The following is a 22,785-nucleotide window of genomic DNA, read 5'->3' on the forward strand; positions in this document are numbered from 1 at the left end:
TATTTTTCAATGGTTAGGAACAAAAATGTCCGCGGGACAAAAGGTGAGGGACCTATTTGTCATTTTCTCTAAATAAAACAAATTTAGATTATTTTTACCTATTTTTTTATTATCAAATATTTCGATTAAACAAATGTGAAAACTTAGGTGCAGTCGACTTTATGTGAAGTTGATAGTTGAGAGTCGTTAAATGAAAATTTAGTCAAACCAGTCAAATCATCTAACAGCTTTCAGTTATCATCTTCATGTGAAGTCCTTAAACAAATAATGATGAAAAACAACTTCTTCCTTCCCTAACTTCATCTTATCAATCCCTCGCTCTCACTAAATATTTCTCTATATATAACCCATTTTCTTCATCCAAACCCCAAAAACATAAAGAGAATTAGAGAGAGAGGAAAACAAATACACACACATAATACACATTATATTCATATATAGAAAGATGATTACACCACAAATTCAAGTAACAAATTCTTCAAGCCCAACCTATCTCATATTTAACAAGCCAATAACAACAACAAGCCTCCATGGTAGTGGTGGTAGTAGTAGTATCTACCCTTCTTTTAGGGTTAGGACTAGTAGGCCAATATCATTCCGAAACCGTAGAAGGTGTAATAGGTATGGTTTAAGTGGTTGTAATAGTAGCAAAACAATCAAAGCTGTGGCTATGACTGAAGAAGAGAATAAGAAATCAATAATGAAGGTTAAAGCCACCATAAGAGTTCAACCAACCGTTGGAGGGATATTTTCGGAAATGGCCATAGAACGAGGGCTTGATGATATAACTGATTTGTTTGGTAAATCATTACTCTTGGAGCTTGTTAGCTCAACCCTTCATCAAAGTAAGTCATGGTTCTTCAAACCAATTTCAACCAAATATAATTTACAACATCTTTTTAGTTTCATCTCATGGATATCTTAACAAAAACCTATTTGTGCTAATATTTTTTGTTTGTACATTTTTCTACTATATATTCAAGTGTGATTATATGAAATGAGTTTAAGGTGTGTGTTGATTCAAATAATATATATATATATATATATATATATATATAAAAATTAAATTTGTTTACTTTAATTTTTAAAAACTTATGAAAAAAAAAGTTTTTGGTACATTTTTGAATAATGTTAGAGAACTAGTTTTTTAAAAGGTGGAAACTCAAGTGCAGTCGACTTTACGTGAAGTTGATACCTGAGAGCCGTTAGATGAAAATTCAGTCAAATCAGTCAAAATCATCTAACGGCTCTCAATATCAACTTCACGTGAAATCGACTTCACTTGAGTTTTCACCTTTTTAAAATTTATTTTGTTTATCTTAAAGTTTAGATTATAAATTTTAAATTTTAAATTTTAAATCTTTTAAAAAATTGAGATTTTTAAAATTAAAAAATTAATTAATATTGATTAACTAAAATTAGCTTTTTTTTATGTTTTTTAAATATTATTATCTGATTTAAACAAAGTAGAAATTATTGATGGGAGTCAAGTTGCATGGGTGATGAATTATTAGACCTTCATTTATGTATATACTATTTGCTGAAAGGTTAAAGACTTAAAGCCACTGCTTTTTGATTGAAAAAAAAAAATTCTATTTTATTTAAATACAAAAACATAAACGATACAAATATAAATGCTGCGTTAGACTATTTCTCTATCTTGATTACTAAGAGGCTAGAGGTTCATTGATATATTGTTTGCTTTTTTCCCCTTAAACATATGTATGAAAATACTCATACAGAACATTGCAATTTAAACTTAGAGAAACCTAAATGTGGAATCAAGTAGAATTGAACATTTTTCTTTTATTTTCTCTCTGTATAACATGAGTGTGTGTGTTTTTTTTTTTCAAATAGATATTTTTTTCTTATGTACTAATTGTCATTCATTTTTGTCCTATATATTTTTCTGGTCTAAAAACATCACCAATATTTTGGGAAAAGTCTTCCAAACAAATCAACCAAAATGAAAAGAAAAAGAAGAGCTATACATCCACAATTTTGTCATATCACAGACTCCACTAATAAATTCAAATTTCAAGCAACAAGATATTACTATTATTGAAAATCTCTCTCAAATCCAAAATCTCATTGCAGGCAAATCTCACAATATATATATATATCTCACTGTCATGAATCCCACCAAACACGTTGCAAGTTAGATTTAGGAGAATTTTGTAAGAAAAAGAGTTAATTTTTTTACAACCTTGCATTCTCACAAAGTAGTAGTAGTTTATATAGAGTTTAATTTTAGGTGTTTGCTATGGTGTCTAATAAGAAGTGCTAAAAATGAATATCTTATGCATGTTTGCATAAATTCTTATTGCACAAGGCTACAATGTGTAAAATTCCTGCGAAAACAAAAGAAGGAAAAAAGATGCGTGCTCAAGCTTACTTAACCTTAAAGACGACAAAATTAATATTCCACGACAAAATTATGATGTTGCACTTAAAATAAAAAAAGGAGTATTTAAGGGACAAAATAAATCAATTAAAATGGTCTAAATTTAACTTATTTATGAATGATTATTATATAATAAATTGTTACTACAATTAATAAAAGTTAAATAAAATAAATTAAAAAAAAATTCCCTAACATTACGGATAATTGACTGGTTTTGTTAACTGAATAGCGACGGGGCTGGAGAAGGAAACGATAAGCGGTTACGCCCACAGGACGGTTCAAACAGCAGAGGAGGTCAAGTATGAGGCTGAGATTGTGGTGCCACATGGTTTCGGAGAGATTGGTGGCATTTTCGTGGAGAATGAGCACCGTAGAGAGATGTTCATTAAGGATATTGTCCTTGATGGCTTTGAAACTGGTCCCCTTCGCTTCTCTTGCGACTCTTGGGTTCATTCCAAGTTTGACAACCCCGTTAAGAGGCTCTTTTTCACCAACAAGGTACCTTCTTATTTTTACCTTACTTTTACAAGTTGTTATTCCATACTTGTTTCTTACTCATTATACCTACTACACAGTCATATTTGCCATCAGAGACACCAGAAGGATTGAAGAGGCTAAGGGGAGAGGAGCTAGAGCTTCTCAGAGGGAATGGGCATGGCGAACGCAAGAGCTTCGACCGCATATACGATTACGATGTCTACAACGACCTTGGAGATCCAGACAACGATATCGAACTCAAGAGACCTGTTCTTGGTGGCAAACACAATCCATATCCACGTCGTTGCAGAACTGGAAGACCTCGCTCCAAAGCAGGTAATATAGGTTGAAATTCAGGTGCAGTTAATTTTATGAAGCTAATAGCAAATATTCGTTCAATGATTTGATATGTTTAACTAATGAAAAAGTATGGAGAGTTAATGGAATATTTGTACAATGTGTATACTAGAAGTTTAGGGTGTCCGATTCAGTATTAGAGATATAATCATTACTGTTATCTTTTATTATTTAAGCTTTTTGCCTTGTGTAAGTGGTCCATCATCTTCACTTGTAAAGACAAATATAGCTAGATGGACAAATAACACTACCCTGGTCCTAACTAACCTTATCCTTCTTACAATCAAGCGTGCCTTTCTGCTTTCTTTATTTCATATGCCACCAAACTTCAATCATGACTATTTAAGTGCAGAAATAATTTAGTTAAATATATTAAATTATTTATCAAGTTTTAAGTTTTAACTATCATTCTTTACTTGAAAACATAGTTATGGACACATGCATGGATGGATATAATCATAGAAATAGCAAATACAACAAAAGTTCTTATGAGATAGCTAGACTCAACAAACATTTCAAACTAATATAATAACTGGTTAGGGTAATGTTAGGGAGACAAAAAAAATAGCCAGAACTTGCTTTATTTATTATTTATTAATTGTTGCAACAATTAATGAATGCTAAATAAGGTAAGTTATGACTGTTTTTGGCTGATTTTCTTTGGCTATCAAACATTTTTGAATTGGTTAATACTCATGTATACCTACAATTATTTTTCGGAAATATTTGGTAACCAAAGAAAATCACCCAAAAATAGCAATAACTTGTCTTATTTAGCATTCATTAATTGTTGTGATAATTAATTAATGTTAAACAAGGCAAGTTCTGATTATTTTTTTTGTTTACCTAGCATTACCCTTATTTTTAGGTGAAGTTTACCAATAGTTAGATAATAGTTTAGTTAAATATATTAAATTATTTAATTAAATCGTCAATATAAAATGAAAATTGTGAAAATCATGGATGATATGATTAAACAATATATGGTGAATATATAGAAGCAGTGCATACATGATAATGTGTGTACATTTGTGATGATGACGTATGCATGTGTATTTGCATCAGACCCGTTATCGGAGGAAAGGAGTAGCAGCATCTATGTGCCAAGGGACGAAAGCTTCTCAGAAGTGAAGCAGTTAACGTTCTCGGCGAAGACGGTGTACTCGGTGCTGCACGCGGTGGTGCCGGCGGTACAGACGGCGATAGTTGACAGGGATCTAGGGTTTGAATTGTTCTCACACATAGATGATCTTTTCCATCAAGGGATTGGCTTGCCTCCTTCTTCAAAGAACAAAGGGGTTCTGAGTAACATGTTACCCAGGCTTATCAAGTTCATCAACGAAACCCAAGACGACCTTCTCCGTTTTGAGCCTCCCGCACCCATGGACAGTGAGTATATATATTACGGTAAAAACTTAGGTGAAGTCGATTTCGTGTAAAGTTGATATCTGAGAGCCGTTAGATGATTTGACTGATTTGACTAAATTTTCATCTAATAACTTTCAGATATCAAGTTCATGTGAATTCCACCTTTTACTTGTTACCTTTTTATTTTAAAATTACAATTATTAAATAATAAAAAAATATGACCTAAATTTGAGCTGCATTTTATAAGCGTTACCAAATTTCATAATAATAATTTAGTAATGATAGTCATAGTAGCATTTAACTATATATATTTATTATTATTTTCAATAATCAACTCATCACGTTAAAATATAAGTGTTAGAATTCATAATAAACTATAGACGAAATATTTAAATTACTCTTTGAAAAATTTTAAATTTAATATTTTGATTTTTAATAAACATTTTTTTTAAATCTTAGAAAATTGCTCTTACATATTGGTCATTCTTTTGCTTTTAATTAAATTTTATTTTAGAAAAAAAAAACAAATAGACTCCCCACCACTTGTTAAGTCAAAGATAAATAAATTTTTATTAATTAAAAATATAAAAAATGTCTCATCTTTTAAAATACAAAATATCTAAGTTCTTTTATTCATTAAGGGGCTCATCAATTGATTGATGATGAGATTTAAACTCTCAATACTTATTTTAATAGACGAATAAATTGACTACACCAATCTCACACCATTAAAACCATTTTGATAGCTATTTGATGGTTACAAATCACAAAAATTGCTGACTCCTAGCATTCCTCAAACTATATGTTGAAATGTATTATAATATACTCAGACGAATCTATTTATAGAATAAAAAGACAATATAATAATAATCATAATAATAACGCGATCAACTTAATTGATTAACATGGAATTAATGGTTCCGCTACGTTACCAACAGCATATCTGCCAACTTCTGCCAACTCTTATTTATAATTGTGTTTTATGGAAGTGTGTTTGTGGATGTGTCTAATAAAAATGTCTTTTTTATAACTGTGTTTAATAGAAGTGTCTTTATAAATATATTTTCTGGATGTGTCTCTTTATATATGTATTTAAAGTATATTAATTATTAGACACATCCACGAACACACTTCCATGAAACACAATTATAAATAAGAGTTGGCAGAAGTTGGCAGATAATATGTTGGTACCCTATACTTTTCCTGGAATTAATAAATCAACTTAAAGTTAGCCCAAATATACTTTGAACAATATGTATATATATGTACGTGACACGCAGGGGACAGGTTCTTTTGGTTTAGGGACGAAGAATTTGGAAGACAAACTCTTGCGGGTCTCAACCCATGTTGTATACAACTGGTGACGGTAAGCTATCTACCTTCACCATCATTATTATTCCTCTTTGCAATGAATTAATTGGTATGCATATATATATATAGGAATGGCCATTGAAGAGCAAACTGGACCCAAATGTTTATGGGCCTGCGGAATCAGCAATTACGAAAGAACTAGTTGAAAAGGAAATCAGAGGATTCTGTACGGTGGAAGAGGCTATAGAAGCCAAGAAATTGTTCGTATTGGACTACCACGATTTACTATTGCCAGTGGTAGAGCAAGTAAGGGAGCTTCAAGGGACAACACTATATGGATCTAGGGCACTCTTCTTCCTTACACCCGAATCCACACTCCGCCCACTCGCTATCGAGCTTGTTCGCCCTCCCATCAATGGAAACCCTCAGTGGAAGCAAGTCTATACCCCCACGTGGCACTCTACCGGTGATTGGCTTTGGAGGCTTGCCAAGGCTCATCTTCTTGCTCATGACTCTGGTTACCACCAACTTGTTAGTCACTGGTTCGTATCCATTCATCCACACAACAAATTAATCCAACACTTAAGGTAGCGTTTGGTGGAGAGAGAGACTAAAAGACTGAGACTGAAAGACGAGACTAAGAGACAGAGACGGAAATAAATCTCAGTATTCTGTTTGGTGCAAAGTGGGAGATAGAAACTAAAACAAGAATGAAACTCTAATTTAATTTGTACAAAAGGTAAAATTGGAATTAATTAATTGAAATGAGCGTATTTTAAGTATAAAATGTTATTAAAGTTTCAGTCTCTATTTCTAAAAATTTCAGTCCCCTGTGTCCTCACTTTTTGGAGGTATTGAAATACTGAAATTTTTGGGACAGAGACAGAAATTTTAGTACCAGTCTCTGAGCCAACAAACATAATACTGAGTCTCAGTCTCTCCGTCTCTGTCTCAGTACCTCAAAACAAACGCTACTTTAGTTCAATAAATTGCCTTTTTTGACATGAAACATTTAGTCTCCAGAAATTTTACCAGTCAAAATTAGCTTAAGAGTAAAACAGAAATGTTTGGTAATTAAAGAAAATCAGCCAAAAACAGCCATAACTTGTTTTATATAGTATTTATTAATTGTTGCGACAATTAATGAAGACTAAATAAAACAAATTTTTTTTGCTGTTTTTTTATCTCCTTAACACAGAAATATTTGGTAACCAAAGAAAAATAATCTTAAAAAATCAAATTTACTTCAATTTAACTCTTAAAATTAAACGCTTTCAATTGATTTTCTGAATTAGCTAGATTGATTCTTTCATTAGTTAGATAATAACACATGATATAATTATTTTATCACACATCATTTAATTAGCGATTATTTACTTAATTATTACGAATGAACTTATATTTTTAACTATGAAATATATGAGCACAAACCATTTTAACAATACAAAATATAAATTAACACTCATGAAAAGTTGGATTAGTATGATAAAATTTGTTTAAAATGATAGTTTATTCAACTATTATTGCATCTTTCAGAACCAACCATTTTGCCTATTAATCCTGTAAAGAAATATAAACTAAGTTGACATTCGTTAATTAAAGATTGTGTTAGTTTGATAAGATTAGGTTAAATAGTTTTTCGAACTAATAGTTCAACTTTACTTAATTATTATTCATATACATGTGACATTTATTTGATGGTAAAAATTCACATGCAGTAATCTTCATATAAAGTTGATTAAATTATCATCTAATAGTTCTCAAATATTAACTTCATATAAAGACAACTGCACACGTGTATCTTATTTGATTGATTTATGAATCACATGCTTACATTGTTGTATATAATGATGTTCAGGTTGCGAACTCATTGTTGCACAGAACCTTACATAATAGCAACGAACAGGCAATTAAGTGCAATGCACCCAATCTATAGGCTTTTAAATCCACACTTCAGATACACAATGGAGATCAATGCACTTGCACGTGAAGCCCTAATCAATGCAGATGGGATCATAGAAACAAGCTTCACTCCCAAGAAATACTCTATCCTCCTAAGTTCCATTGCTTACGACAAACACTGGCGATTCGACTTGCAATCCCTCCCCAATGACCTCATCCACAGGGGGATGGCGGTTAAAGACGATAATGCCCCTCATGGTTTGAGGCTCACCATAGACGACTACCCTTATGCCAATGATGGACTCATCCTTTGGGATGCTCTCAACGGATGGATCACTGATTATGTTGACCGCTATTACTCCGATTCCGATCTTGTCCGCTCCGATGAGGAACTCCAGGCATGGTGGCATGAGATCAAGAATGTTGGACATGGCGACAAGAAAGACGAGCCATGGTGGCCGCTTTTGAACACCAAAGAGGATCTTGTTCAGATTCTCACCACCATTGTTTGGATAGCTTCTGGCCACCACGCTGCCGTCAACTTTGGCCAATATGATTATGCGGGTCAGTATATAATTTATCACAAATAATTCTAAAACGGTTATTGTTGATAGATTGTTGGTTACAGAAGAAGAGAAAGTATCCGAGTCAGCAGATTTTGTGGTTTTTAGCCATCAATGATGTTTTTAATGGTGTTAGATTACATCTAATGATGTAGAATCATTCAATTTTCTTTTGATGGTTAAGTGTTGGCCAAAATTTAACAAAAGTGCTGGTCTCTTAGCACTCCTCACAGAAGAACTTTGGTTACATACCAAAATCGATATGAAAATTGTTATCAAACTACTTTTTTTTTTTAATTTAAACTGACAAAATTATCTTCAACATGTCTCTCATATCAGAGCTTTTTTTGAGTTTGTGTAAAATTTGCATATGTTTTATTTTTCTTTTCATTTGCATCATGCTAAAATTCTCATATTATATCATAAAATCATTTCTGTTAAAATCTTAAGATGATAAGAAGAGAGAAATAAATGATTATGTTCAAACAGTAGCAAATGTATCCGATCCTAACATTCTGTATTATGTGATGAGAACAGGGTATTTCCCAAACAGACCCACAATTGCAAGGAAGAAGATGCCAACAGAGGAACCAACAGAAAAGGAATGGGAAGAATTCATGGAGAAGCCAGAGATGGAATTGTTAAAGTGCTTCCCATCACAGATCCAAGCGACAACAGTGATGGCAGTGTTAGACATATTGTCAAGCCACTCGCCAGAGGAAGAGTATTTGGGTGAAACCATAGAGCCGTCATGGGAAGAAGACCCAATTGTAAAAGGAGCGTTTGAGAAGTTCAAAGGGAAGTTGTTGGAACTTGAAGGAGAGATTGATAAGAGGAATGCCGATAGACAGAAAAAGAACAGAAATGGTGCTGGAATGTTGCCGTATCAGCTTCTCAAACCAGTTTCGGAGCCTGGTGTTACTGGTAAAGGAGTTCCATACAGTATCTCTATTTGAAGAGAGATCAAAAAATGTTTTGCTAACAATAATGCAACAATATGATGAGTTAGTAATAACATGTTTCTGCAGTAGCTAGTTAGTTCAACTATGTATCTTTTTGTTAACAGTAATGCAAGTAACATCTTTGTGTATACTAGCTATAGTTTGTTCGACTATGGGCATTTAAATATTAGAAAAGTATATGGAACTAATTTCAATAACTTAATTAATTATAAATATAGTAATTAATTTTATTTATTTATGATTTAAAATATTGATTATTAAATGTTTCACCACGTTCAAATTATGAGGAGATACGTTTAGTATCATTACAATGTGAATCATGGAAACTGATTCAATTAGCTTCCGTCTCTTCACCCTCCTTTCCCCTCTAAATACCTAAAATATGATAAATTAGAAAACAGATTCAAAACCATCCAATTTACAAAGAAAAAAATATCCTAATGCCTAACATAAATACTATCCACATAGAAATTTTGAATTCATACAGAGACATTTGAACAATCTTAGTTCTCTAGCATTATTGTTAAATATTTAATTTGCGGCGCCATATATACGGAACCACTCTTCTACAATGCATATGGTATCACCATCTAGCAGTTGTATGTGTAACATTAAACTTCAAAACCAATGTGATCTTGTTTTTTAATATAAATAAATATTAGAGATATAACAATTTATATAATTTTTTCTATTTATTAAAGTGTTTAGAAAAGTAATTTTATATAATATGATATTATAATTTCTATGACTCAAAATTCGATTCTTAACTTATTGACTCAAAAAAAAAAATTTATCATAAAATAAAAAAAAATTGTGCAAAAATTCACACAAATCCAAAGAAATTTTTATTTAAGAGAATGTATTGGAGAAATATATCCATTTATATATATATTTTAAATTTTTAAGAGAAATGACTCTTTGACAATATATATTTATCAAAGTTATAATACATACCAGATTTGCTATTTAAAAAAATATATATTTAAAATATATGTCATTTTTAAAGTTAAAATCCCTTGTTCAGAAAAAAAAAAAGCAGCAATAGCTCATCAAGTCAATTTAAAAAGACATTTTTGGAATATAATTGAAAAAATTTAAAGAACATAAATGGAATATATATATATATATATATATATATATATATATATATATATATATATATAGCATAAAGCTATTAATATTTGAAAAAATTTCAAACACTCTGAATCATTATGATTATCATTGGTATAATTCACAATTTAGAGAATGAGCTAGATTAAATAATATTTAGTTGCAAAGGAGAAAAGAGAGGTGAAATTTGTCTAATTATGCATGCCATATTTTTTAGAATTTTTTAAGGAGATTATTGGTCTAGTTTTAGTTTTGTTTATTCTGTTTTATGAAATTTATGTATTCTACATCAGTGTATGTATAAAAGCATATTTATTTTTAATTTCTCTATGAAAATCAATTTTTGTCTTAATATAATTAAAAATATTATATTTTAAGCTAAAAATTGCAGAAAAATATACTCATCAATTCACAGCCAGAACTATAGTTATGTGGACACAATTCAAAAACATGTTATATAAAGTTGTTCCTTTGAGTTATCAGCTGAAAAGGACGAAAAAAGATAAAATGATAAAGAAGAGTTCCCAACCTTCAATTCTTCAACGTTATTGCAAATATAAGAGGATATTGCAATAAATATTTTGGGCCATAGAACATAAAAACTGAACGGAGAAAGATGATAAAGCCTCATCTTTTGCATCAATCATACCAAAAAACCAACCATACCTTCTTCTCTCTTCATAGGCCATACTTCCATGGCGGCCGCGGCGACATTGGCGCCAACAAAATTAGAACTTTATCAACTCTTCCACTACTATGGCCGGCTCATGCGAAGAAGAGGGAAAGACTTAAGCGCCTTGTCCTTCCCCCTCCTCGCGCGCAAGCTAGCCCTAGTTCTTCAGCTACCACAAAAGACATAGATGATGATCATCATCATGTTATTGATGACACCAATGAGAATAAGGACATTGGTGTTGTGAATGTTAAAGCGGTGGTTAAGGTGAAGTTAACAAAGGCTGGATTTTTTTCAAGTCTTAGTTTGGACCGTGGAATTGATGATTTAACTGATTTGCTTGGTAAATCTGTCTTGTTGGAACTTGTTAGCTCCCACCTTCACGATTCTGGTAAGAGGATATATTTATAGTTTTTATTGTTGATTATTGATTTAGTTGAAAAAATACTCAGGGTCCCTGAAGTTACGCTCGAGCTTCAATTTAGTCATTGAAGTTTCAATTGCTTCAATTTAGTTCTTGAACTTTTCAAATTTTAATCACGTTAGTCCCTACAGTAATTTCTGTCACAGAGTAAATTAAAAAGTTTAGAGACTAAATTAAGGCTCGAGTGTAACTTTAGAAACTAAATTGAATATTATCTCGATTTAGTTGTTTGTTGTAATTTTGTGTGTTCTATTGTTTAGGGTTTCGTAGGGTTGGGTTATATTGAGTTCAAATTAAAATAACAAATAATCAAATGTTCCCAAAATATTTACCTAATCAGTTACTAGACATGCACTTAATGTATGTGCGTATTATTTAGTAATTAAAGCTCGTTGGATAAATAAGAGAAGAAAAATATTTTGGGGTCAAAGTTTGGGAGTTATAGGCAATTATAACTTTTTTTGGTTCACATTTATCAATTATTGTCGAAGTAAATGCATAATATTAGATGTAATAAATATTTACTTATGGATATTTCATATATAAAATTGTAGAGATAAAATTAAATATAATAATTTTATATTATTGTCTTCTTAGCATTATTACTCTAAAAGAATATGTGGTTAAATAAAAAGTATTAACTAAATACCAAAATTTGATGTAACTAACTAACTATCCACATAAGTTGTCTTTACGAAGATAATAAATAAAAGTTATTAAATAATAATTTAATTAAATATATCAAACTATTTAATAATTTTAATTTATCATTTTCACATAAAAATAAGTTTATATGAATGGTGACCAAAACTTCAATCCTCATTTTAATTATAGAAAATTTTTAAAATTTTTAAAATACTTCATATTCCATATTTGTTGAGTTAAATTTTCTGTTTTGCATTAAAATTTATTCGTTTATTTCACCAACATGAGTTCTAATTACTTAAAATAACCCATACAAAAAATTGAAAAATTTTTAAAAGTCACTAATTTTTAATAATTTTAGTCTGTATAAATATTAAATTATTTTTAATAAATAAATATTATTAATTTATATATATAAATTTTAATAAATATAAATATACTTAGGTCTATATAAATTTTAATAAATATAAATTATTATTAATAAAATATTAATTTAAAATGATAATATTTATTAATTATGTAGTATTGCTGTAAAAAATTTTAGGTATATGTTTTTTAGAAAGAAGAACGTGAGTGCTTATTTGTTTATATGTGACAACATAAATGTATAGAACATGTACATGTAAAGGGTACATTAAGGCCATATCCTGTATACATGTTCTTTTTGAAAAAAATGATTATGAAAAAGAAAACTATTATGAAAGGCAAATATATTAATAAATTAACTTAATTAACCAACAACTATGTATTTACATTTTTCTCTGCACATTGTAATAAGTCTCCTGTATGTCCTCATTTTTAATCTGTTTCTTCTTTCGATGTACAATTTTCAAAATGTGACTCCCACAATATACTAAAAAATTATAGCGTATTTTAATACTAAAAGTGCTTAAAATATATTATATAAAAATATATAAAAAAATATAAAAAAAATTAAACATATTATAATTAATTTCAGTATAAAGTTGTCAAACATAAATAATATTAATATAAACTTATTTTTATTTAAAATTAATTCTATAAAATTACTTTTATTCAAACTCTAATTTAACAAATTACAATCTAAACACACACTAATTAGTTAGAGTGAATTCAACTTCTTCCTTATAAAGTAGCCAGGTTTTATCAAACAAAAATCTCATATTAAAAAAAATTATTAATTTTTAAGTCTAATATAATAGGAATTTTTTTTGTTTTCTTTTGTTTTCTCATTCTTTAATAACCATATACTTCTAACGATACATGGCAATCAACAAAACCCAATATTAATAATCAATATTTAGCCAGATAAATTATCACTGGTCAATTTTGAGCAGCCCCTTACTGTTGAAGACCACAAATAATTTCCATTGCAAAAAAAAAAAATCAATTTGTACGATTAATTAAATAATTGTCTTATATGCACAGCAACAGAGAACGAAGAGTTTTTGAACAAATAAATTCTTGTAATTTCACTATCCTATATTTGTCCTTATCTAGGTAACTAGGCATACGATTTAATTTTTCTCTCAATTATGCATGTGCAGAGACGGATGTATATATATCATGGACCACCCTAATAACGTGTCAAAGCATTTTAATTGAAAATGGAAAAAAATGGCATGCATATGATTACCGTTCAATGCATGGCCCTAGTAGAAAATAAAAAATGACATGTGAAAAGTTGCAATAATTAAAGAAGATATTTTGTCTATACCACAAAGCACAAATTGATTGAAAAGGACAATCTATATTAAGCCTGGGATAATCTAAAAATCCAACAAGAACTTAATTTGTTATGCCCACTGTTTAGTTAGGGACCACTTGATGATTGTGATTCCCAGTTATGGTGATTGACGTAACTAAACAGATGAGACTTGAAAATGTATATAACAAAGAAAATTAATTTTGATACATATTATTAGATTTTTAAAATTATTTTGTATTCAAAGTTATCTATTAAATTAATTATTATATATTTATATGTTTATATATATTAATTTATCTTTTTTTTAAATAAATAAATAATTATAAATTAATTAATTTTATCATAATAAAATAATAAAATTTACAATAAATAAATAATTAAATTTATTTATAACAATATAATAAATATTTTTTATAAAATATTAAATATATATTTCTGTACATAATAATTTATTAATAATTAATTTTTTATACTACAAGAAAAAAGAGCTATTTTAACACTTTATTTTTTAACACCATAATTAAATGTCAAAATTAATATATATTTTTGACAATATCACAAATGTCAAATTTTTTATGTTTTCTTGATGAATAATTTAACAGTAGAAAATTACTCTTCAATTTTGACACTCATTTGTTTTTAATTTACTCCACTATTTCTCTTCTTCTATGGGCTCTGTCAATTTTGGCATCATACTACTCTCAGTTTAGAATCATACTACTCATTCTTTATCTTCCAAAATATTAATTTATTATTCAGTTTCAAGATCTCATCTCATTCTTTGTTAAAAAATTTTGTTGAGAATATTTTATGGTCAATAAATGTCAAAATAAATAATATTTTTTACGGTTAATAAGTATCACAGAAAATATATTCTCAAATTTTTTTAACAAATTATTTTTGACAGCTAATATTTATCAAAATAAGATTTAAACTTCTTTCACAATTACTTATATGTTAAAAATATTATTTTTGACAAAATTTTTATTAACATATTTTTATAGTTAAAATAGTGTCAAAATTTATTTTTTTGACAAATTTTAATTCTTTTTTTACACATATAACTGTAAAAAATAATCTATATTGTTGTAGTATTATATACACGTACCAGACTAAATTTTTTAGTTGAAAGCTTAGAGTAAATAATTCACAAACTAACTACTGTGATGAGTGCACAGTTGCACACTACTCCTGTTTTCAAATGAAATCTATCTAGCTACTTTAGTGCATTTTTAATTAGTATAATTTTTTTTTAACGGAGAACCATATATTGTCAGAGTTTCACATTATTAACAAAAGAGTTTATTACAATGTCAAAATTTTTTTAATTAATAATATCAGTGAATTTTAAAACTTAAATTTTAAATTTTATTTAAAATATAAATTCTAACAATAAATTTTAAAAATAGGATTATTATTTTGTGTTAAATATAATATTGATTGACTTATTAATTAGTTACATATATTGTGGATTTAGAGGGTGGAAAGGAGAAGGAGACAATTAAAGCATACGCACACAAAGCAGGGGGAGATGAGAAGTCGGTTAAGTATGAAAGCGATTTTGAAGTAGCAAATGATTTTGGAGAGATTGGTGCAGTTCTTGTTGAGAATGAGCATCACACTGAGATGTTCCTTGAAACCATTACCCTCCATGGCCTCCCGGAGGGTCCTGTTCATTTTGATTGTGCTTCATGGGTTCATTCTAAGTTCGATAATCCCACCAAAAGAATATTCTTCACCAATAAGGTACCTTTCTACATTTATTTGTGTAATGCTAATAAAATTCTCGATTTTTGTATAATATAGAATAAAAATCAATTACTTATATAATATATATTTAAATATATAAATATTTTTGTATTCACAGAATATTTTTGTTTAAGATTTGTTGCTAATTTTTCATGGAGGCAAATAAATAATAGATACTAAAAGAAATATAATGTTGGTTAATTATTGTTGTAGTGTTACTTACCATCGGAAACCCCGAGTGGTTTAAGAAGATTAAGAGCAGAAGAATTGAGTAACCTGAGAGGGAATGGAGAAGGAACACGAAAAAGCTTTGAAAGAATTTACGATTACGACATTTACAATGACATTGGTGATCCAGACAGAAGCCTTGATCTTCAGAGGCCTCCGTTAGGCGGCAAAGAACGACCTTATCCCCGCCGTTGCCGAACCGGCCGTCCACACTCCCAAGCAGGTAGGTAGGGTAGAACCTAAACCCTAAATCCTAAATTCTGAAATTAGTTAACTAACTTGTGATGTGACAGATCGTTGGTCAGAGAATAGGAATAATGGAAAAAAATTCTACGTTCCAAGGGATGAGTGCTTCTCGGAGGTGAAGGAGCTAACGTTCTCAACAAAGGCACTGCACGCGGTGCTTCTGATACTGGTTCCGTCGCTGGGGAAAATCATCAAAGACAAGGATCTTGAGTTCCCGTTCTTCCATGAGATTGATTCACTCTTCAGCGTCGGACTTGATTTGCCTTCTGAAGCTGATGATGCAACTGAGGAAGGATTTCTTGGAGCCATGATGCCTAGGCTTGTCAAATACATTTCCGGTGGTGATCGCCAAAATGTTCTTCGCTTCGAGACCCCTGAGACAATGAACAGTGAGTGTAATTTGGAATGCCTGATTCACTTATTTAGGTTTCCTTTGGATTTAACAAAAGTTTATTCAATGTGTTTAATTAATATTTATTTTGCAGGGGATAGATTTTTCTGGTTTAGGGATGAGGAATTCGCTAGACAGACTGTTGCTGGCCTCAACCCACTTAGCATAAGTTTGGTCAAGGTATATGCTTTCACCATTATTTTAATTTATTTTAGACTCATTGGTTGGATTCATTTTTTAACAAGCGTGGTTGTGCACCACACAGATTGTGATGATAAATCTTGATTAATTATTTTGTAATTTATCTTTGATTAATTATTGATTCGTTTTTACTATTCTTTTTCCTAAACTAAGATTTCACCTTCTCCTAAAACACCAGTAACTTTGTAGGATTTTCTTTTGAACCATATATATATATACATCATTATCAGTGCATTTTAGGAATCACATTATATTAACTAACTATTGTGGAGTAATATAATTGAGAGAATTTACTTTCTTGATCATCAGGAATGGCCTTTGAGGAGCAACCTTGACCCAGGTAAATACGGTCCACAAGAATCAGCAATTACTTCTGAAATTATCAATAAAGAGATAGGAGGAATAATTACCGTAGAAAAGGTTTGTTTAATTATTATTTTAAAACAATATATATATATATATATAGAGAGAAATTAAAGGAGAAATTGAATTATATAAAGTGGTTTATATGTGATAGATATGAAGCTTTAATTTAAGTAAAATTTGGCAGGCTATTGAAGAAAAGAAGTTGTTCATTTTGGACTACCATGATATACTATTACCATATGTTAGCAAAGTAAGGAAACTGAAGGGGAAAACACTGTATGGGTCAAGAACTTTGTTCTTTCTAACTCCAGAAGGGACACTGAGACCTCTTGCCATTGAACTTACAAGACCTCCTATGGATGGAAAAAAGCAATGGAAGCAAGTCTTCACTCCTTCTTGGCACTCAACAAGTGTTTGGCTATGGAGGATTGCTAAGGCCCATGTTCTTGCACATGACTCTGGCTATCACCAACTTATTAATCATTGGTACGTACCAGTTATTATTAATTAATGATATGAATTAAATTTTGATATACAATCCGTGTAATATGTAAATCTAATCAAATAACATCAAGTCACAAGAAATAATTATTTTTTATGTTAATAAAGTAAATAGTCATACAAAACGAATGTGATTAGATGACGAGATAAAACATTTTAAAATTAAAAATTTAATTTGATGTGCTGACAGTGTAAACAATTACATTCGTTCTTTTGGATGATCATTTATGCGATCAATGTAAAAGATATTTATTTTTACTGATGTGGTATTACGTAATTGAATGTACGTGTAAAATTACTTTATACTAACAGTGCATCAAAATTAAAATCTAAAACGGTTCCGCTAGAGAACCAACTAGAATAAAACCAACTAAGGTAAAACTAACTCTAACCAATTAATTAAAAAACAGGTCTGTTACAAAAAAAAAAAAAGAACTTTTCACTATCCTAATTTTTTAAATTTTAAAATAAAAAATAGCTTAATTAGCTTATATTATAGTTAGTTCTTAGACTTTTTCATTCTAAAATTAAACTCACAATAATATATAATCCACCACAAATAATTCAGTCTTATTAAATATTTTACTTATTTAATTTCCTTACTATTTGTTAGAATAACAACATTGTATGTATCCAACAAAGAGAAATGTTAGGGGGTTTAGGGGTCAGCAATTTTTGTGATTTGTAGCCATTAAATAGCCATCAATGATGGTTTTAATGGTGTGAGATTGGTGTGAGATTTCATCTAATGACTCACTTTTCTTTACTAGTTACATGCTGGCCAGAATTTAACAAAATTGCTGGCCCTAGACTTTTTTCCCAAAAAAAAAACGAGATTTAGTAAAACGGGATAATGAACTTATTATGATAGAGTGCTATTATTAGTTAGAAATAATTAGGATGTTAATTATTGCATCAAATTTTAAGGAATTTGGTATGTACAAGATAATTCATCTAAATAATTGAATTAAATTATTTGGATTCAAACATACGTTAAGATATTAAAAACTATTATTTTCATACTAAAATCAGTTGTTATATATTTATATATAAATATATATGTAATTTAATTTATTTTTAATATATAATTTTTTAATCTATATTTTATTTCTCTTATAATAACTGATTTTAATAGTTAATTTTAATATAGCGTATTATATTTAATGTAGTTAAGTTGACGTTACTAGCTAGTAATTCAAATTTTCAAATTAATCTAAATTAGATGATGAAACATCTTTTTCTTTTGTAGGTTAAGAACTCACTGTGTGACAGAGCCGTATGTTATTGCAACAAATAGACAACTTAGTATAATGCATCCTATATATAAATTGCTACACCCTCATTTTCGTTACACATTAGAGATTAATGCATTGGCACGAGAAGCACTTATTAATGCTGATGGCACAATTGAGAGCTCATTCGCACCGGGAAAGTATGCCATGGAGATTAGCTCTGCTGTCTATCATCATCATTGGCGATTTGACATGGAATCTCTACCTGCAGACCTAATCAGAAGGTAATAATAATAATAATAATAATAATAATAATAATAATAATCAACCTTTTAACTTAATAAATTATATATATATAATGAAAAATAAAGAATACCTGTTTGTTTCCATATTTCATGTGAATTTGACAGAGCAAAAAAACCAAAATAGTAACTAGAAAAAGAATTTAATCTTGATATCATCATGTTTGTATAAAAATATGATATCTACTCATATACAAATGTTAAAAATATATTTTTATAAAAATATTTGTGTTAAAAATGTGATTTATTTATTTAGTTATACTTTAAATAAAAATAATACTTTTATAACATATCAAAATTAAATCCTATCATTCATCTAATGATAAAAAAATATCTTTATATAAAATAATTATAAAATGTTTCTTAATCTACCTAAAAATATTTCATACCAAATAATTGCAGCAGTATTATAAAAAATTTGCGAGAGTTTCTCTTTTTATCAAAATTCTCTTATATATAAGAAATTTTACAAAGAGACACCATATAATATATATGAAAACATTGCCGAAATAATTATTTGTATATTTATTATTTGAATAATCATTTAAAGAAAGGAAATGATTGATTAAAAATATAAAACTCTTGATACTATCACCATTTTATCAAAATTAAACTTAATAAATAGTATCATCATATGATTAAATAACAATATAGATAAAACTCTTTACACAACGCATCAAATAAAAACTAATTTCATCTTTATATATAAAAGAAAATATTTATTATAAAAAAAATAAAAGCTAATATATTTTTGCTATGGATCATGACAGGGGAATCGCCATAAAAGATCCATTTGAACCACATGGGCTAAGACTAACAATCAAAGATTACCCTTTTGCCAATGATGGACTCCTTTTATGGGACATTATCAAGCTATGGGTGACGGATTATGTGAACCATTATTACCCCAATTCAAGTGTTGTGGAGCATGATGAGGAGCTTCAAGCATGGTGGAAAGAGATAAGAACAGTTGGACATGGTGACAAAAAGGATGAACCATGGTGGCCAATTCTCAAGACTCCAAAGGACTTAATTGGAATTCTAAGCACAATAATTTGGGTAACTTCTGGTCACCATGCAGCTGTAAACTTTGGTCAATACACATATGGTGGTTACTTCCCAAATAGGCCAACAATTGCAAGGACCAAAATGCCCTCGGAAGACCCTTCAGAAGAAGAGTGGAAGGAGTTCCTTAAGAAGCCTGAAAGAGCACTTCTTAAGTGTTTTCCTTCTCAGCTTCAAGCAACAAGAGTCATGGCCGTCTTGGATATTCTCTCCACTCATTCGCCGGACGAGGAGTACATCGGCGAGAAGATGGAACCTTCTTGGGGTGAAGACCCTGTTATAAGAGATGCATTTGAAAGGTTTAAAGCCAGATTGAAGAAACTTGAAGTACTCATTGATGAGAGGAATGAGAATACAAAGTTGAAGAACAGAAATGGTGCTGGTATTGTTCCTTATGAACTTTTGAAGCCTTTTTCAAAGCCAGGAGTCACTGGAAAGGGGGTTCCTTGCAGCATTTCCATTTGAATTTTCTAATTTTGTTAATTATACCATCTAAAATACTCTTAATTAATTAGTAATAACTAGATTCTTATAATGTTATTAGTGTGTTTGAGATTGAATATGTAAAAGAATAAAACTCTACGTCTAAACAAAATACTTATCCAAGTTGTTATAATAACTTTTTAATTTAGGTGCTTCTTCTCCTTCTCCTCTTCTTCGTATTTCTTTTTTTTCTTTTTCTCCAAATTTGCACACACAGATTTTTCTTCTTTCCTTCTTCTTCTCCTCCTCCTCTTTCTTCTTCTTCTTTATCGTCATCACCAATAATACTAATATTTTGCAAATGTCTTTATTAGTTCTGATTTTCTCTACTGTCATCATTAAATAATTTTGGTTCATTTCTTAATTTATTTCAGTTCTTTGTGTGTTGATTGTCGGTTCATTTGTGCGTTAATTCCAGTTCATTTTATACTGCTAATAAGTAATGACCAAATTTTTTATTCACAAGTGAATCAAAATTAACACACAAATGAACCAAAATTAATTCACAAATAATAAACTAAAAAATGAACTGAAATTATTTAATGATGGCACCAGAGAAAATCAAAACCAATAAAGATATTAGCGAAATGTTGGTTTTGTTGAGATTAAATCTACTTGGATAAACTTAGATAAAAAAATACTTAAATATGTAGCAATCTTAATCTTATACATAAAATATATGTTTTTATGTACGTTATGTGTTTGTTTTATTTAGGTTTAATTACTTTGCAGGTCCTATAGTTTCACCGAATTTTCAATTAGGTCCCTATACTTTTTTTTCTTTTCAATTGGGTCCCTATACGTGAATTTTTTTTCAATTAAGTCCCTGTTAACGTTTAACGTTAAAAAAATGTTAGTGAGTTGTGAAATGACTTATTTACCCCCTTTCTTCTCCCTATAAACAGATTTGTGTCTGAGTTATTTGAGGTTTCTCTTCTTCTCCGTTTTTCATTTTCAATTTTCATTTTTCCTAAATTTATGGCTCAAAGTCAAGGAACCTCATTTATTTTCTCTTCGGAAAGCTGTGTTTCCAGGAGCTCCAACCCAAAGGAAAGAAGACACCTGTGTTTCTGTGGAGAGGCAGTAACAATCCATCATTCCTCAGTCATTTCTGACCATGATAGGAGATATGTTACTTGTGGAAAGATACCAAAATGTAACTTTTTTGAGTGGATTGATGATTTTGAGTGGATTGAGGTTAATGAAGGTGCAAAGAATGGGTAGCCAAAGGAAAAGAAAAGGCGGGTTCACTGTTTTTGTGGTGACACTCTGAGTCTTCAAATTTCAGGAACAACAAAAAATCCTAATAGAAGATTTATTTCTTGCCCTAACAGAAGATGCAAATTTTTTGAGTGGGTTGATGAAGTTGGTGCAAGAAGTAACGTGTCTGCTGCTGCTGTTGGAGTTGTTGGAACACAAAATTTTGCTAAGTTGGAGGGTGAAATGTGGAAATTGGATGCACAAGAAAGAAAGAAAGATAGAGAGACTAAACGTGGAGATTGAGAGATTAATTGTTGAAGCCAGAGAAATAGATGCTTGTGTGAGTAGATTATGTGATGAGTTCAATATTCTCCAAGAACAAGTTGGGAGATTGGATAACAATATGAAAATTCAATGTAAAATGCAATATATGCTATTTATGTTTTTGCTAGTCTTAATAATTGGAATGTGGTTTGCAAGATTTTAGAGTTATCTGTGCTATGAAATTCTATGTAAGAGGTTCTATGGCTTCAATCCAATTAAAGCTAATTATATTTAGTTTGAATAAATTTTACATTTTAATGTATTTTGTGTGTGTATAACAATAAAATGATAGTTGGGAAGAAACTTTATCAATGTGAATATTTAAAGTTTTACAATTGACAACAACTTACAGAAAAAAGTGGCCAGATAATATGTTACATATATTTTCATTAAATAAGTGTTCCTGTACCCCTTACTTATACAAAATATCACAGCATAAGTGGTCATATATGCCACATACCTAATCTAAAATAAAGGTCCAAGAAGTGCAACAATTAAAAGTGGTCCAACCTAATTCCAAAATATCAAAATAGTGGTCCTCTCCACATAATAAACAGTGGCCACAGAGACAATTGAAAACAAAATATACTATATAATAGCAACCCCAACAACCC

The 22,785-nt window shown here is 29.7% G+C and overlaps 2 protein-coding genes across 2 annotated transcripts; both read left to right on the forward strand.

The window, feature by feature from the left end:
- The first annotated feature begins 258 nt into the window (after positions 1-258).
- On the forward strand, positions 259-9,472 carry LOC112736765 (linoleate 13S-lipoxygenase 2-1, chloroplastic). The gene is made up of 8 exons (XM_025786353.2): positions 259-845; positions 2,634-2,902; positions 2,980-3,217; positions 4,304-4,627; positions 5,887-5,972; positions 6,047-6,459; positions 7,776-8,383; positions 8,920-9,472. Exons 1-8 carry the CDS (start codon positions 446-448, stop codon positions 9,336-9,338), a joined length of 2,757 nt encoding a protein of 918 aa, XP_025642138.1. The 5' UTR covers positions 259-445; the 3' UTR covers positions 9,339-9,472.
- A 1,219-nt stretch (positions 9,473-10,691) lies between these two features.
- LOC112736764 (linoleate 13S-lipoxygenase 2-1, chloroplastic) lies at positions 10,692-20,801 on the forward strand. The gene is made up of 9 exons (XM_025786351.3): positions 10,692-11,518; positions 15,361-15,629; positions 15,846-16,083; positions 16,154-16,495; positions 16,592-16,677; positions 17,008-17,118; positions 17,249-17,550; positions 18,815-19,081; positions 19,870-20,801. The coding sequence occupies exons 1-9, from the start codon at positions 11,071-11,073 to the stop codon at positions 20,627-20,629; spliced, it is 2,823 nt and encodes a 940-aa protein (XP_025642136.1). The 5' UTR covers positions 10,692-11,070; the 3' UTR covers positions 20,630-20,801.
- The last annotated feature ends 1,984 nt before the right edge of the window (positions 20,802-22,785 follow it).

This window comes from Arachis hypogaea, chromosome 13 (assembly GCF_003086295.3).
Source record: "Arachis hypogaea cultivar Tifrunner chromosome 13, arahy.Tifrunner.gnm2.J5K5, whole genome shotgun sequence".
Classification (NCBI taxonomy): Eukaryota; Viridiplantae; Streptophyta; class Magnoliopsida; order Fabales; family Fabaceae; genus Arachis; species Arachis hypogaea.

Excerpts from the sequence above, each read along its gene's own strand:
- LOC112736764 (XM_025786351.3), top strand. The coding sequence starts at position 11,071 with ATGATAAAGCCTCATCTTTTGCATCAATCATACCAAAAAACCAACCAT. Across the intron at positions 17,119-17,248 it reads GAATAATTACCGTAGAAAAG|GCTATTGAAGAAAAGAAGTT; the intron begins GTTTGTTTAATT and ends AAAATTTGGCAG. Across the intron at positions 19,082-19,869 it reads CCTGCAGACCTAATCAGAAG|GGGAATCGCCATAAAAGATC; the intron begins GTAATAATAATA and ends GGATCATGACAG.
- LOC112736765 (XM_025786353.2), top strand. The coding sequence starts at position 446 with ATGATTACACCACAAATTCAAGTAACAAATTCTTCAAGCCCAACCTAT. Across the intron at positions 5,973-6,046 it reads GTTGTATACAACTGGTGACG|GAATGGCCATTGAAGAGCAA; the intron begins GTAAGCTATCTA and ends ATATATATATAG. Across the intron at positions 8,384-8,919 it reads TGGCCAATATGATTATGCGG|GGTATTTCCCAAACAGACCC; the intron begins GTCAGTATATAA and ends TGATGAGAACAG.